The sequence below is a fragment of the Ranitomeya variabilis genome, chromosome 1 (genome assembly GCF_051348905.1).
Source record: "Ranitomeya variabilis isolate aRanVar5 chromosome 1, aRanVar5.hap1, whole genome shotgun sequence".
NCBI classification, from domain to species: domain Eukaryota; kingdom Metazoa; phylum Chordata; class Amphibia; order Anura; family Dendrobatidae; genus Ranitomeya; species Ranitomeya variabilis.
The window spans coordinates 400,033,296-400,050,869 of NC_135232.1; the positions used below are offsets into that span (position 1 = coordinate 400,033,296).

The 17,574-nt window shown below is 40.0% G+C and overlaps 1 protein-coding gene across 1 annotated transcript in view; it reads right to left on the minus strand.

Moving 5' to 3' along the window:
• The window catches only part of GLIS3 (GLIS family zinc finger 3), a 615,191-nt gene that overhangs the window by 449,939 nt on the left and 147,678 nt on the right, over window positions 1-17,574 (minus strand). The window contains exon 3 of the mRNA XM_077249138.1: window positions 633-840. Coding sequence (XP_077105253.1) covers window positions 633-840 — 208 coding nt within the window. The remainder of the gene's footprint in view (window positions 1-632; window positions 841-17,574) is intronic.

A 17,574-nucleotide genomic window follows, 5' to 3' on the forward strand; every position in this document is an offset into this window, starting at 1 on the left:
TGCTGGTCAACTTTTAACCCTTATAACTCCCTAACAAAAAAAAAAATTGTTTCCAAAATTGTGCTGATGTAAAGTAGACATGTGAGAAATGTTATTTATTAACTATTTTTTGTGACATATCTCTCTGATTTAAGGGCATAAAAATACAAAGTTTGAAAATTGCAAAATTTTAAAAATTTTCGCCATATTTCCATTTTTTTCATAAATAATTGCAAGTAATATCGAAGAAATGTTACCACCAACTTGAAGTACAACATGTCACGAAAAAACAATCTCAGAATCAGCGGGATCCGATAAAGCGTTCCAGAGTTATAACCTCTTAAAGTGACACTGGTCAGAATTGTAAAAATTGGCTCGGTCATTAAGTACCAAATTGGCTCTGTCACTAAGGGGTTAAAGGGATTTTGAAGTAGCTCCACTTTAAAATCCACATCAAACACTATACAAAGCAGTTTGTCTGTTTCCATTGCTCCTGCAGCCAACACTTGGCTAACTGACATTCCCGTCATGAACAGGTGAGATTGAAAAAAATCTTTAGCAGTGATAGATTGTGAGTTGATGTTGGTTTTAATAGGTATAAACTACCTCTTCACATCTTTACATAAAAAACAACAAAGTAGTAAGTTAAAGACCTTGTATCAGATGGAGGTATAGCTAAGTGTTGAGGATTCAGATTCCTTTGTAAGCTGTGGCTGATCTGATGGCATGCTGTTGCTGCTTGATTTGCTGGCGGGGATATTGGACCCAGTCTCTGGACCATCATGGGACTGCTTGTAACCATAAGATTGTTGCAACTGACTTTTCCCTGTGGTTTGTTCTTCTGACCAAAAGAAACATTTCCTGTAAATATAGAAAACATGGTAAAGCTGTGGCAGCCAAAGTAGTTATATACTGTATGTGTATTAGCATGACAAAATACTAACTATTTGCACAGCATAGGCATTTATTTGCAACTGCCCAATAGAGCCGAAGACACGTTCAGAGTTCCCTCTAGACAGCACAATATTAAAAATAAGTATTTTCTGGCATTTAAGGAGGTTTGGACTTTTGGTTTTGTCTTCTGCTAAAAGGCTACAGTCACTCTACCTATTGTTTGCTAAAAGCGAGTGGTCACACGACTACAAATACAAATTTGCATACTTCTAGCCACATTCCGACTGGACATGCCTGGCTTCTCTTAATACAAGTGAACTAAGAGAAGCCAAGTAGTTCTAGTCGGCACGAGACCACATTTATGCAAATCGCATACCTGTGGTCATATGACCGCCCGTTTTTACCAGCAATAAGAGCACACTGCACGCTGTCAGGATTCAGTAGTCTGCAGTCACATAGAGTGACTGCAAACTTTTATCAGAAGATCTGAGAACACATGTAAGTAATATCTTTCTTAATACCAAGACATTTAAACTTAGCACATTGAGCGTCCCTTATATGGGTTGATTCCCAAGTTGTCAACCAGTTTTTATTTTTATTCTGGCCAAATTATCCAAAAATGACAAGCAGCTAACAATTTTTGCAGAGACACTGGAATATTGTAATTAATCATAAAAATCACAATTCACAAATGACTATAGCATGCCATCTGTGGGCTGTCCATTTTTCACTCACTAATTGATAGGAGAAGATAGGGAATCTCTTATGAAAATTACTGATGAAACTCCGTTTTTCTTGTATGTAAAAAAAACTGATGTCTGAATGACGCCTTAAGAAGTAGCATTCATCGGTTTTATTGACATAAATGATTTTTAAAATGAGGGCCTTAAGAAGTAGCAATCAACGGTTTTATTGACATCATTTTTAAAATGGTAAAGAGGAAAATAGCCAGCTCACCAAACAGCCATTGAAGGTGCACAAAAATCCCACTTGTCTCAACGTGGATAGAAATGAACATAAAGTTGCAAAACTCCAGCTCCTTGGGTAAAATCCAGAATTTATTTCCCATGTATCTTCTAGGAATTTAGGACCTGAGGGATGACGTCGCGGCTTGTGATTGGTCACGTGGCGGTCACATGAGCGGCACGCGACCAATCAGAAGCCGTGACGTCATGGAAGGTACTGAACGCGCTCATTTTAAGCAAAGAAGGCTGCCGGTTCACAGCAGTAAGGTCCAGGCTGCGTCGGAGAGGTGAGTATATCAATATTTTTTATTTTAATTCTTTATTTTACACATTCATATGGATCCCAGGGCCTGAAGGAGAGTTTCCTCTCCTTCAAACCCTGGGAACCATCAGGGATACCTTCCAATACTTGAGTCCCATTGACTTGTATTGGTATCGGGTATCGGTATCGGCGAGATCCGATACTTTGCCGGTATCGGCCGATACTTTCCGATACCGATACTTTCAAGTATCGGACGGTATCGCTCAACACTAGTGATGAGTGATTGTGCTCGTTAATTGAGATTTCCAAGCATGATCGGGTGTCCTCCGAGTATCTTCGGCATGCTCATAGATTATGCATGATAATAATAATAATAATGATTTGACGCTGCTAGACAGCCTAAATAGATGTGGGGATTACCGAACAACAAGCAATCCTTGCATGTGTTCAGGTTGTCTAACAGCCACAAATTATGCAGCTGCGGCGATCTTGGGGTTCTTTTTTACCTCTCTCACCAAGGCCCTTCTCATTCGATTGCTCAGTTTGTCAGAATGGCCAGGTCTAGGCTTTTTCCACAAAGTCAGCTATCACTGCAGCCCTCCACCAGTTGGGCCTTTATGGCAGAGTGGCCAGACCGAAGCCTCTCCTCAGTGCAAGACATATGAAAGCTCGCAAAGAGTTTGCTAAAAAACACAGGAAGGACTCCCAGACTGAGAAATGAGAATGAGAAATAAGATTCTCTGGTCTGATGAGACAAAGATAGACCAATGGCTGTAATGTGCTGCCCCTACATACTATGCCGATTACAAAAGTCAGCAAAAGGAAAAACTATTCCCGACACATTGTAATTTTAATAGCCCGAAAAAAACCTTGGCCAATTAGTTTTATTGCATTTCCATACTAAGAGCAGCTTATACATAATTGTGCCTCAGTGGTAACAAATGGAATCATTACTCAAAAGAGTCTTGTTTAGATGCAACTTGTCTTTTGTTTTAAGGAAGCCTTTGCAATCACACTACGTCGATATGGTTCATATTTCCATAAATAACCCTATACTCAGCTTTACGCCCCAATTATTCTCTAACAAGGGATATAATAGACCATATGGAATCCAATGCTAGTAAAGCAATTCACATGAAGCAATCATTAGAGCACTGCTAAAACACAAAGGCGTCTTTGCAATGCAATTTCTCCTGTGTTATAACAACTGGGCACTTTTTCCTTTCTATGGTAACCGTGCATATCAAAACAAACAAGATTTTCTAAAACGTAACAGTACATGGTAATGGATTCTTAGCGTCTAAGGATCATTACACTTTAGTTAATTTTTTACACGCCAGTTACAAGCGATTACTCTGGGCCAGACAAAGTCAGATCTTCCATAAGTTATGGGTAAAGCAGGGCTATTTGATGAGACGAGTATAGATTGATTTCTAATTCACAGAGAAAAGAGCTTTGTCGATACTGCTCTCAAACGTGTATCCAATAATATAAATGCTAGGGTTTGTAGGATTAGAACCCAAAATGATGGCGCTCTGTATTCAATAAACCGACAGTCCCATGCAACAATTATTAGAAGAAAAAAAGGTAGAAAATGTTACAAAAAAAATATTTATAAATATTTATATCCAATATATACACAAACATATTCACAGGTGTAGTTGCAGGTTGTATAGCAAACCACAGCCATTGATGCTTTCTCTAGTCCTCCTATAATAGATTTCTATTATTTGAGTTTAATTCCTCCAGTTCAGGGATATTTATTTGGCCAAGTGCTTACTTGAAGTATAATATAGCTTGGTCTTGTGATTTTGGTGTTCAAGAGGTTATCTGTTTTGGACAGTCAATTTTGTTAGAACAGTCCAGCAAAAATAAGCTGATTACAGGGTGTATCACTGCAAAAACATCTCCTGCGTAGAGTAGAATGTAGAATCTGTTGAGGAACCTGGCAGCACGTGTTCAATGCCTGTTCAGTGCTACCACAAGGAAAATTAAGTATTTCATATTAGTTATTAAAATCAGAATGGCTGTGTAACGTAGGATTGGACAATTACCTTTGGTGCATCTCTGTCTTATCTCTTCGGGTGCACCATCATTACCAGCAGAATGCGAGAATTACATCAATGTGTCCCTATGGAGCTGGGAACCAAAATTGGACTCACATTGTGACTGTAGAGAAGATGTAGGTGTTTTAGGGAATTCCTACATTCCTCCAATCCAACAGTGTGATGGAGGAACATCATGTGAGAAAGCAAAGTCATTCACAAATGTGAGACTACACACATTCAACAAAAATGTTGTTTGCATGACTTGCAAAAGATCAAAGATGTTTCAAACAAACCTCAGTATTTCTTATTGCCCTACTCTTGCTTAAACCTGGGTCTCACATTTTGGCCAGCATTTCATGATCTAAATTGATTCCACTTTTCAACCTACATCTACAAACCTACAGTAAGCCCATCTGAATCTACTAGGGGTGGGTGCTTCAAGTATCAGAAACTCGCTATTTATCCTCACTCATCACTAATGAAAATCCATACAGTTTGCATCATTACATCTGGGCTGAATTTCATTCTCCTTTTGTAACAATTATGAGTATATATTTGCATTTGTGAACAATTACTTTTAATAGCAGACTCCATGAAGAATTACAATTGGTTGTTTTTGTTTGTTAATATTTCCTAAACCATTCTCATTGACTGATTGACTTTGTTACTCAGAAAATGGACCAAAACATCTACCTACATTTATAGCATTTCCATTTGTCACTTATAAGTTTAGTAATGTGTAAGCCTAATATCCAATTGTCCCCATACACAAACTTTTCTTTGCCATTTGTTGGACCACAGTTCTGCCTTTTAAGTTCCTAGAAACAACAATTACCATTAACTAAGACTAATATTCCTATTAGCTAATTACCACTGTTATATCTCTATGCACTTTCACAAATCAATTTAAAGGAACGCTATCTGCATTATTTTTTAAATTATTTTTCTTAATAAAAGAAAAAAAATGTAATTTCACAATTTTCACACTTGCCACTGGGGCTTTTTGACACTCATATTTCCTAACACTTTGAGGAAGAGTTAACAGCAAGGCTACAGTGACATGTAAAAGTCTTGAGCACCCCGGTCAAAATTACTGTTATTGAGAACAGTTAAGCAAGTTGAAGATGAGGTGATCTCTAAAAGGTGTAAAGTTAAAGATGACACATTTCCTTTGTATTTTAGGCAAACAATATATATTATATATTTTTCGCATTTTACATTTTAAAAATTACAAAAAGTAAAATGGGCTGATGCAAAAGTTTGGGCACCCTCCATCTTTAGCACCTAATAGCACCCCCTTTTGAAAGTATCACAAATTGTAAACACTTTTTGCAGCCAGCCACAATACTTTCAATTCTTGCATGAGGGATTTTCATCCATTCTTCCTTGGACAATTCTTCCAGCTCTAGGAGATTCCTGGGTCATCTTTCATGCAATGCTATTTTGATGTCTAGCCCCAGATTTTTAATGATGTTCAGATCATGGGACTGTGAGGCCCTTGGGAAAACCTTCAGCTTCCGCCTTTTGATGTAGTCTATTGGGGATTTTGACAAGTGTTTAAGATCATTATGCATTTGTAGAAGCCAACTTCTTTTCAACTTCATTTTTTTTTACAGATGGAGTTATGTTTGCATCAAGAATTTGTTGAAATTTCATTGAATGCATTCTTCCCTCTATCCATGAAATGTTCCCATTGCCATTGGCTACAACACAGCTGCAAAGCATGATAGATCCACGCCAATGCTGAATGGTTGGCGAGATGTTCTTTTCCTGAAAATTTTCTGCCTTTTTTCTCCACACATACCTTTTATCATTGTGGCCAAAGAGTTCTATTTAACCTCATCGGTCAAAAGTACTTTTTTCCAAAATGCATTGGGCTTGTTTAGATGTTCTTTTGCATACTTCTGAATTTTATAGTGAGGATGCAGGAGAGGTTTTCTTCTGGTTATTTCTCCATGAAAGTCACATGTGTGCAGGAGGTGTGAACTGTAGAACAATGTAGAACTCCAGAGTCTGCTAAATATTTCTGAAAATATATGATTAAATAGGTCTTCTGAAGTCAAGCGGGGATTCTGATTGCCCTCTCTAGCAATCCTACAAACAGGTCTCACTGAAATATTGCTTGGTCTTCCAGACCTTATCTTGACTTCCACTGTTCCTTTTAACTGCCATTTTTCTTAATCACATTTCGAACTGAGGAAAGGGTAACTTGAAAATGGTTTGCTATCTTCTTTTAGCCTTCTCCTACTTTGTGGACCTCCACCATTTTCATTTTAGAGTGTTAAGCAGCTGCTTAGAAGAACACATGGCTGTTGTTTTTTGGCTTGGGTTTTTAAAAAGCTGGGAAATGTGCATCACCTGGCCTTTCCTAATGATGATAGAGAACAAGCCAACATTAAGGTCTGAATCCTTGCTCAAAGTTATCTGAGCACATAAATCTTCATAGGTGAACAAACTTTTGCATTGCAACATTTTTTTATTTTGTAATTTTAAAAATGTAAAAATTGTCAATTTTTTTTTTGCCTAAAATACAAAGGAAATGTGTCATCTTTAACTTTAGGTCTTTTAGAGATCATTTCATGTTTAACTTGCTGAACTGTTCAGAATAACAGTAATTTTTGACCAGTGGAGCCCAAAGTTTTACATGCCGCTGTATATATTATCACAGGCAGGATTGCAATGACTTATAGCACTTCTACACACAGCTGATAACACAGGTTCCACCATTCATAATCAATGAAATTATATTTGAAACGAGCCTTTTTGGCTAGCTTGAGAGCAGTGTCTCTTTACTCTATTCATATCAAAGGCACATGAAGTGACCAATAAATTATACAATGGGGATAATACGTATTTGAAACACTGCCAATTTTGCAAGTCTTCTCACCTGCAAAGGTCTGTAATTTTATCGTAGGGACATTTTAACTGTGATAGAATCTAAAAATGAAAACTAGAATATCACATTGTATGATTTTTACAGTAATAAATTGCATTTTATTCCATGAAATAAGTCTCTGATAACCTAACAAACAATTCTGGCTCTCACAGACCTGTTAGTTTTTCTTTAACCCCTTAATCCCATATGACATACTATCCCGTCGAGGTGGGGTGGGCCTTAATTCCCACCGACGGGATAGTACGTCATATTCGATCGGCCGCGCTCACGGGGGAAGCACGGCCGATCGCGGCCGGGTGTCAGCTGACTATTGCAGCTGACATCCGGCACTATGTGCCAGGAGTGGTCACGGACCGTCCCCGGCACATTAACCCCCAGCACACTGCGATCAAACATGATTGCAGTGTTCTGGCGGTATAGGGAAGCATCGCGCAGGGAGGGGGCTCCCTGTGGGCTTCCCTGAGACCCTCGGAGCAACGCGATGTGATCGCGTTGCTCCGAGCGTCTCTTACCTTCTATCCCTGCAGGCCCCGGATCCAAAATGGCCTCGGGACTGCATCCGGGTCCTGCAGGGACTACTTCCGGGTCCAGAGCAGGCGCTGGTAAGCCTGCAGCGCTGTAAGTCAGATCGCTGATCTGACAGAGTGCTATGCAAACTGTCAGATCAGCGATCTGTGATGTCCCCCCCGGGACAAAGTAAAAAAGTAAAAAAAAAAATTCCACATGTGTAAAAAAAAAAAAAAAAAAATCCTAAATAAAGAAATAAAAAAATATTATTCCCATAAATACATTTCTTTATCTAAATAAAAAAAAAACATAAAAGTACACATATTTAGTATCACCGCATCCGTAACGACCCAACCTATAAAACTGTCAACTAGTTAACGCCTTCAGTGAACACCGTAAGGAAAAAAAAAAAAATCGAGGCAAAAAACAACGCTTTATTATCATACCGCCAAACAAAAAGTGGAATAACACGCGATCAAAAAAACGGATATAAATAATCATGGTAACGCTGAAAACGTCATCTTGTCCTGCAAAAATCAAGCCGCCACACAGCATCATAAGCAAAAAATAAAAAAGTTATAGTCCTCAGAATAAAGCGATGCCAAAATAATTATTTTTCTATAAAATAGCTTTAATCGTATAAAAGCGCCAAAACATAAAAAAATGATATAAATGAGATATCGCTGTAATCGTACTGACCCGAAGAATAAAACTGCTTTATCAATTTTACCAAACATGGAACGTTATAAACGCCTCCCCCAAAAGAAATTCATGAATAGCTGGTTTTTGGTCATTCTGCCTCACAAAAATCGGAATGCAAAGCGATCAAAAACTGTCACGTGTCCGAAAATGTTACCAATAAAAACGTCAACTCGTCCCACAAAAAACAAGACCTCACATGACTCTGTGGACCAAAATATGGAAAAATTATAGGTCTCAAAATGTGGAGACGCAAAAACTTTTTTGCTATAAAAAGCGTCTTTTAGTGTGTGACAGCTGCCAATCATAAAAATCCGCTATAAAAACCACTATAAAAGTAAATCAAACCCTCCTTCATCACCCCCTTAGTTAGGGAAATATAATAAAATTAAAAAAATGTATTTATTTCCATTTTCCCATTAGGGTTAGGGCTAGGGTTAGGGTTAGGGCTAGGATTAGGGTTGGGGCTAGGGTTGGAGCTAAAGTTAGAGTTAGGGTTGGGGCTAAAGTTAGGGTTAGGGTTGGGGCTAAAGTTAGGGTTAGGGTTGGGGCTAAAGTTAGGGTTTGGATTACATTTACGGTTGGGATTAGGGTTGGGATTAGAGTTAGGGGTGTGTCAGGTTTAGGGGTGTGGTTAGGGTTACCGTTAGGATTAGGGTTAGGGGTGTGTTTGGATTAGGGTTTCAGGTAGAATTGGGGAGTTTCCACTGTTCAGGCACATCAGGGGCTCTCCAAACGCGACATGGCGTCCGATCTCAATTCCAGCCAATTCTGAGTTGAAAAAGTAAAACAGTGCTCCTTCCCTTCTGAGCTCTCCCGTGCGCCCAAACAGGGGTTTACCCCAACATATGGGGTATCAGCGTACTCGGGAAAAATTGGACAACAACTTTTGGGGTCCAAGTTCTCTTGTTATCCTTGGGAAAATAAAAATTTGGGGGGCTAAAAATCATTTTTGTGGGAAAAAAAGATTTTTTATTTTCACGGTTCTGCGTTGTAAACTGTAGTGAAACACTTGGGGGTTCAAAGTTCTCACAACACATCTAGTTAAGTTTCTTGGGAGGTGTAGTTTCCAATATGGGGTCACTTGTGGGGGGTTTCTACTGTTTGGGTACATCAGGGGCTCTGCAAATGCAACGTGACGCCTGCAGACCAATCCATCTAAGTCTGCATTCCAAATGGCGTTCCTTCCCTTCCGAGCTCTGCCATGCGCCCAAACAGTGGTTCCTCCCCACACATCGGGTATCAGCGTACTCAGAATAAATTGGACAACAACTTTTGGGGTCGAATTTATCCTGTTGTCCTTGTGAAAATACAAAACTGGGGGCTAAAAAAATCATTTTTGTGAAAAAAAAAAGAATTTTTATATTCACGGCTCTGCGTTATAAACTGTAGTGAAACACTTGGGGGTTCAACACATCTAGATAAGTTCCTTGGGAGGTCTAGTTTCCAATATGGGGTCACTTGTGGGGGGTTTGTACTGTTTGGGTACATCAGGGGCTCTGCAAATGCAACATGACGCCTGCAGACCAATCCATCTAAGTCTGCATTTCAAATGGCGCTCCTTCCCTTCTGAGCTCTGCCATGCGCCCAAACAGTGGTTCCCCCCACATATGGGGTATCAGCGTACTCAAAACAAATTGGACAACAACTTTTGGGGTCCAATTTATCCTTCTACCCTTGTGAAAATACAAAACTGGGGGCTAAAAAATCATTTTTGTGAAAAAAAAATAATTTTTATTTTCACGGCTCTGCGTTATAAACTGTAGTGAAACACTTGGGGGTTCAAAGTTCTCACAACACTTCTAAATAAGTTCCTTGGGAGGTCAAGTTTCCAATATGGGGTCACATGTGGGGGGTTTGTACTGTTTGCGTACATCAGGGGCTCTGCAAATGCAACATGACGCCTGCAGACCAATCCATCTAAGTCTGCATTCCAAATAGCGCTCTTTCCCTTCCGAGCTCTGCCATGCGCCCAAACAGTAGTTCCCCCCACATATGGGGTATCAGCATACTCAGAACAAATTGGACAACAACTTTGGGGTCCAATTTATCCTGTTACCCTTGTGAAAATACAAAACTGGGGACTAAAAATCATTTTTGTGAAAAAAAAAAGAATTTTTTTTTCACGGCTCTGCGTTATAAACTGTAGTGAAACACTTGGGGGTTCAAAGCTCTCAAAACACATCTAGATAGGTTCCTTAGGGGGTCTACTTTCCAAAATGGTGTCACTTGTGGGGTTTTTTAATGTATAGGCACATCAGGGGCTCTCCAAACGAGACATGGTGTCCCATCTTAATTCCAGTCAATTTTGCATTGAAAAGTCAAACGGTGCTCCTTTCCTTCCGAGCTCTGCCATGAGCCCAAACAGTCATTTCCCCCACATATGGGGTATCAGTGTACTCACGACAAATTGCACAACAACTTTTGGGGTCCAATTTCTTCTTTTACTCTTGGGAAAATAAAAAATTGGGAGCGAAAAGATCATTTTTGTGAAAAAATATGATTTTTTATTTTTACGGCTCTGGATTATAAACTTCTGTGAAGCACTTGTTGGGTCAAAGTGCTCCCCACACATCTAGATAAGTTCCTTAAGGGGTCTACTTTCCAAAATGGTGTCACTGGTGGGGGGTTTCAATGTTTACGCACATCAGGGACTCTCCAAACACAACATGGCGTCCCATCTCAATTCCAGTCAATTTTGCATTGAAAAGTCAAATGGCGCTCCTTCCCTTCCAAGCTCTGCCATGCGCCCAAACAGTGCTTTACACCCACATATGGGGTATCAGCATACTCAGGACAAATTGCACAATAATTTTTGGGGTCCAATTTCTTCTCTTACCCTTGGGAAAATAAAAAATTGGGGGCAAAAATATCATTTTTGTGAAAAAATATGATTTTTTATTTTTACGGCTCTGCATTATAAACTTCTGTGAAGCACTTGGTGGGTCAAAGTGCTCATCGCACATCTAGATAAGTTCCTTAGGGGGTCTACTTTCCAAAATGGTGTCACTTGTGGGGGGTTTCAATGTTTAGGCACATCAGGGGCTCTCCAAACGCAACATGGCGTCCCATCTCAATTCCAGTCAATTTTGCATTGAAAAGTAAAATGGCGCTCCTTTCCTTCTGAGCTCTGCCATGTGCCCAAACAGTGGTTTACCCCCACATATGGGGTATCAGCGTACTCAGGACAAATTGTACAACAACTTTTGTGGTCAAGTTTCTCCTGTTACTCTTGGTAAAATAAAACAAATTGGAGCTGAAATAAATTTTGTGTGAAAAAAAAGTTAAATGTTCATTTTTATTTAAACATTCCAAAAATTCCTGTGAAACACCTGAAGGTTTAATAAACTTCTTGAATGTGGTTTTGAGCACCTTGAGGGGTGCAGTTTTTAGAATGGTGTCACACTTGGGTATTTTCTATCATATAGACCCCTCAAAATGACTTCAAATGAGATGTGGTCCCTAAAAAAAATGGTGTTGTAAAAATGAGAAATTTCTTGTCAACTTTTAACCCTTATAACTCCCTAACAAAAAAAAAATTGGTTCCAAAATTGTGGTGATGTAAAGTAGACATGTGGGAAATGTTACTTATGAAGTATTTTGCGTGACATATCTCTGTGATTTAAGTGCACAAAAATTCAAAGTTGGAAAATTGTGAAATTTTCGCCTAATTTCCATTTTTTTCACAAATAAAGGCAAGTTGTATCGAAGAAATTTTACCACTATCATGAAGTACCATATGTCACAATAAAACAGTGTCAGAATCGCTAAGATCTGTTGAAGCGTTCCAGAGTTATAATCTCATAAATGGACAGTGGTCAGAATTGTAAAAATTGGCCTGGTCTTTAACGTGCAAACCACCCTCGGGGCTTAAGGGGTTAAGAAGCCATCCTACTCTGCACTCATTAATTGTATGAATTGCACCAGTTTGAAATCCTTACCTGTAGAAAAGACACCTCTCCACACACCTAATCACATTCCAACCTCTTCACCGTGGTCAAGATCAAAGAGTTGTCTAACGACATTGGGGACAAAATTGTAGACCTGCACAAGGCTGGGATGGGCTACAGGACAATAGGCAAGCAGCCTGGTGATAAGGCAGCAACTGTTGGCACAGTTATTATAAAATGGAAGAAACACAAGATGTCTGTCAATCTTCTTTGGTCTGGGGCTCCATGCAAGATCTCGCATCGTAAGGATGAAAGGTCAGGAATCAGCCCAGAACTATACGGGATCTGGTCAATGACCTGAAAAGAGCTGGGACCAAAGTCTCAACCATTACCGTTAGTAGCACACTATGATATCATCGATTAAATTCCTGCAGGGCATGTAAGGTTCCCCTGCTCATGCCAGCACATGTCCAGGCCCATTTGAAGTTCACCAATGACCATCTACATGATCCAGAGGAGGCATTGGAGAAGGTCATGTGGTCAGATGAGACCAAAATAGAACTTTTTGATATCAACTCCACTCACCGTGTTTGACGGAAGAAGAAAGATGAGTACAACCCGAAGAACACCATCCCATCTGTGAAGCATAGTGGGGGGAAACATCATACTTTGGGGGTGCTTCTCTGCAAAGAGGATAGGATGACTGCACCGTATTGAAGGAAAGATCGATGGGGTCATATATCATGAGATTTTATAATAATAATATTAATAATAATTTTTATTTATATAGCGCCAACATATTCCGCAGCACTTTACAACTTATAAAGGGGACTTGTACAGACAATAGACATTACAGCATAACAGAAATCACAGTTCAAAACAGATAACAGGAAGAATGAGGGCCCTGCTCGCAAGCTTACAAACTATGAGAAAAAGGGGAGACACGAGAGGTGGATGGTAACAATTGCTTTAGTTATTTGGACCAGCCATAGTGTAAGGCTCGGGTGTTCATGTAAAACTGCATGAACCAGTTAACTGCCTAAGTATGTAGCAGTACAGACACAGAGTGCTATTAACTGCATAAAGTGTATGAGAACATGATGCAAGGAACCTGATTATGTTTTTTTTTTTCTTTTTTTTTAATAGGCCACACAGGGATAGTTAGGTTAATGCATTGAGGCGGTGGGCCAGTCTGAACAAATGAGTTTTTAGGGCACGCTTAAAACTGTGGGGATTGGGGATTAATCGTATTAACCTAGGTAGTGCATTCCAAAGAATCGGCGCAGCACGTGTAAAGTCTTGGAGACGGGAGTGGGAGGTTCTGATTATTGAGGATGCTAACCTGAGGTCATTAGTGGAGCGGAGGGCACGGGTAGGGTGGTAGACTGAGACCAGAGAGGAGATGTAGGGTGGTGCTGAGCCATGGAGTGCTTTGTGGATGAGGGTAGTAGTTTTGTACTGGATTCTGGAGTGGATGGGTAGCCAGTGTAATGACTGGCACAAGGTAGAGGCATCGGTGTAAGGGTATGTGCACACGTCAGGATTTCTTGCAGAAATTTCCTGAGGAAAACCAGAAATTTTCTGCAAGAAATCCGCATTTTTTTTTGCGTTTTTTTTCCCGGTTTTTTTCGCGTTTTTTTTTAGCATTTTGCAAGCGAAATTAGCTTGCAGAATGCTAAAGATTTCCAAGCGATCTGTAGCATCACTTTGAAAACTGACTGACAGGTTGGTCACACTTGTTAAACATACTGTTTGACAAGTGTGACCAACTTTTTACTATAGATGCTGCCTATGCAGCATCAATAGTAAAAGATAGAATGTTTAAAAATAATAACAAAAATGTAAAAAATGGTTATACTCACCTGCAGACAGCCGATCTCCTCAGCGGCGTCCGTTCCTATAGATGGTGTGTGTGTGCAGGACCTTCGATTATGTCGCGGTCACGTGAGCGGTCACATGAGCGGTCACGCGACCAATCACAAGACCTCGATGTCATCGCAGGTCCTTCACACACACCAGCTATAGGAACCGAAGCGGCAGCATGCACCTGAGAGGCGGGAAGACTGCGGGGGCCATCGAAGGTGAGTATATGACTATTTTTTATTTTAATTCTTTTTTTTTACCAATTATATGGTGCCCAGTCCATGGAGGAGAGTCTCCTCTCCTCCACCCTGGATACCAACCGCACATAATCTGCTTACTTCCCGCATGGTGTGCACAGCCCCGTGCGGGAAGTAAGCAGATCAATGCATTCCTAGGTGTGCGGAATCCCCGCAATTCCGCAAATGTAATGAACATGTTGCTTTTTTTCCGCGATGCGATTTTTTCGTGGAAAAAAATGCAACATTTGCACAAGAAATGCGGAATACACTGTAAATAATAGGAGGCATATGTAAGCGGTTTTTTTCGCATTTTTATCATGTTTTTATAGCGAAAAAACGCAAAAAAACCGCGAAAAATACTGAACGTGTGCACATGGCCTAACGGTTGGTGAGGAATATGATCCTGGCAGCAGCATTCAGGACAGATTGGAACCAAAAATCTCCTTCCCTAGGTAAGAGCATTGAAGATGGGTCTGGCTGGGTCTTCTAACATCGCAATGACCTGAAACACACAGCCAGGGAATCTAAGTAGTAGTTCCATAAGCATTTCAAGGTCATAGAGTGGCCTAGCCAGTCTCCAGACCTGAACCCAATAGAAAATCTTTGGAGGGAGTTGAAACTCAATGTTGCCCAGCACAGTCCTAAAACCTGAAAGATCTGGAGAATATCTGTATCAAGGAGTGGGCTAAAATCCCTGCTGCAGTGTGTGAAAATTTGGTCAAGAACTACAGGAAACATCTAACCTCTGTAATTGCAAATAACGGTTTCTGTACCAAATATTAAGTTCTGTCTTTCTATTGTATCAAGTACAAATTTCATGCAATAAAATTAAAATTATGAAAAAATTATACAATGTGATTTCCTGGGTTTTATTTTTAGATTCTGTCTCTCACAGTTGAACTGTACTGATAAAAATTACAGACCTCTCCATTCTTTGTAGGTGTGTCAAATACTTCTTTTCCCCCCTGTGTCTCACCAGTAAAGACAAGTGAACATATTCAATGGAATTGAATTCTACTTGAATATTATAAAATATTTTGGTGAATGCGAATTTTATGCAATACAATTCCATGTAGATTTAGCAAAGTCGTGTCCTCTAACTGAACTGTAAAGGGTCTTCTAAAGGTAAAAAAAATAAAAATACATATAGTGATTAGTCCATTGCCACTCACCTCTCAGGCCCCTTTGCTCTTCACTGTCACCCATCTGGTCCACAAGAGCTGAAATCCCCAAGCTAACTGTGAACTTGTTACGCTAAGCCCGAGCCTAGCATGAGAAAATCCAGGGATTCAGCACTCATGGTGGTAAAAAGACTCGGTGAGGGCCAGACGAGTCATTGTAAGGAGCATAGAGGCCAGAGAGGAAAACGGTAAGGTGAGAGTAAACTTTTTAAAAAATGTTTTACATCTTACAGGCTCTGAAAAGACATTAGAGCATAATAAGTGATATTAAATTCACAGAGAATGATTTCTTGCTAATTGAATTTCCTAGAAAAATACACATGAACAGTTAAATTAAAATTTTGCCCAATCCACCAATCAGACCTATAACTCTGGAAAGATCTATCTGCTGTGAGAGAATGTTTCTTATTTATGTAATGCTTATAACATAGAAATAGCAAAGAGTTAGACATTATTTAAAAAATATGTATTTGATGACAATATAAACAATTCTGAATAGCTAAAATCAGTACATTTTTTCAATGAATTCAATACTGTGGCAACATAATGAAACAGAAAATCTGAAGTCAAAGTGGCAAAGAATAGTAACCGCTCATGAGAAAGGCTGGCATGGATAGGAATCAAATGGAAGCTCTAATTTCTAATACCTAATGACTTACTTAAAGCACTAAAATTCAAAACTAGATTAAGTGCACCCTTGTAGTACATAGTAAGGACACTTCAGGGGAACAGACCATAACTAGCTGCTGGCCCTATTAACCAACTATAAATGGTCAGGTACTATGTCAAACACATTGTACTAAGAATAAAAGCATGCGTTATAGTGAACCACTATTCAGGGACTGAAAGTGACAACACATTTATTATTGGCAAATTTCACGAGCTCTAAGGTTCATTTGATTCAGCGCAAAGGTGACATCTTGCGAGCCTGGCTAGTCATAAGTCAAGCTTGGTATCCTGGAGGATAAGGAAATTCACGCAGCTCCTGTCCACGACCATAGTGTACTGACCTGGACCGCGGACCACTTTTCTATGAAGGAATTCACTCATTTCTAGTGCCCTCTGAGTGCCCCTGTGATGGTGGGATATGTTATGTGGGTATCATTTTGTGTATATTTATATTTTACTGATTATCATGGTGTTCTCTTGTAGGATGAGTTATTTGCCAATTAATGAATTTCTGTTATTTGCCATTTGATATCAGCCCCCACAGTCCTGTACTGTTATCTCTCCACAGGGTCAGTGAATAATGTTGTTTGCTAATATGCTTATGACATATTGAACTAGCTTGTTGAAACAATGAGCCCCTGCGACCCACCCCCCTAACCTGTGAATGATGAGAGGGACTTGTAAATATCAGGAAGGTGACACACAGATCAGTCCTGTGTAGAATGATGATGTGGACACAGCATATCAGAGAGAAAGAAGAGTATATGGACTATGCTATCCTCTGTCTGCTGGATTGTTGGACTTTTATCCTGTTACTGAACTGGATTCGGCTTCTGGACTATTTTATCCTTTGTGTTATGGATTGTTTATGGACCTTTCGTATTTTTGCCTAAATAAAGGTCTTGGAATTGTTTACTTTACTCTAGCTCTGTTGATTGTGTGGTATCGGAGAAGGACCCCGTGACAACTGGTGGCAAGCAGAGGGATCAACAGAGCGTAACCAAATGGAGAACCACCCACAGAGTGAGTACAGAAATTGGACTGTATCCAGTTTACAGGAGAGAGCCAGAGACCTGGGCCTGAACTACCAGTGACTGACTAAAGAGGCCTTAATTGATCTACCGGTGGGTGCTAGCCAGACCACCTACTCCCATATGTCTGAAGGACAAGCCCAGGAGACGAGGACCCCCACCCCAAAAAGTCAGTGGGTGGTGTGGTACGAAGAAGAGATGGTGGTTCTGGGCCCAGGCGTCTCTCAGGAGTACAAGGAGGAGGCTGCCCACTGGGCACAGTGGAGACAAGAAGCAATGGAACTTGAAAGAGGGAGTAATGCAATGTGGAATGTAAACCCAACAATCCGGGAGCCTGTACGGATCACCCAGACAGAGTTTAAGCCATTTGATGAGGCTTTCGGAGATGTGGAGGGGTTCTTCAAGGACTTTGAGCAGCAGTGTGCTGTGATGGAGGTGCCCCACTCTGGCT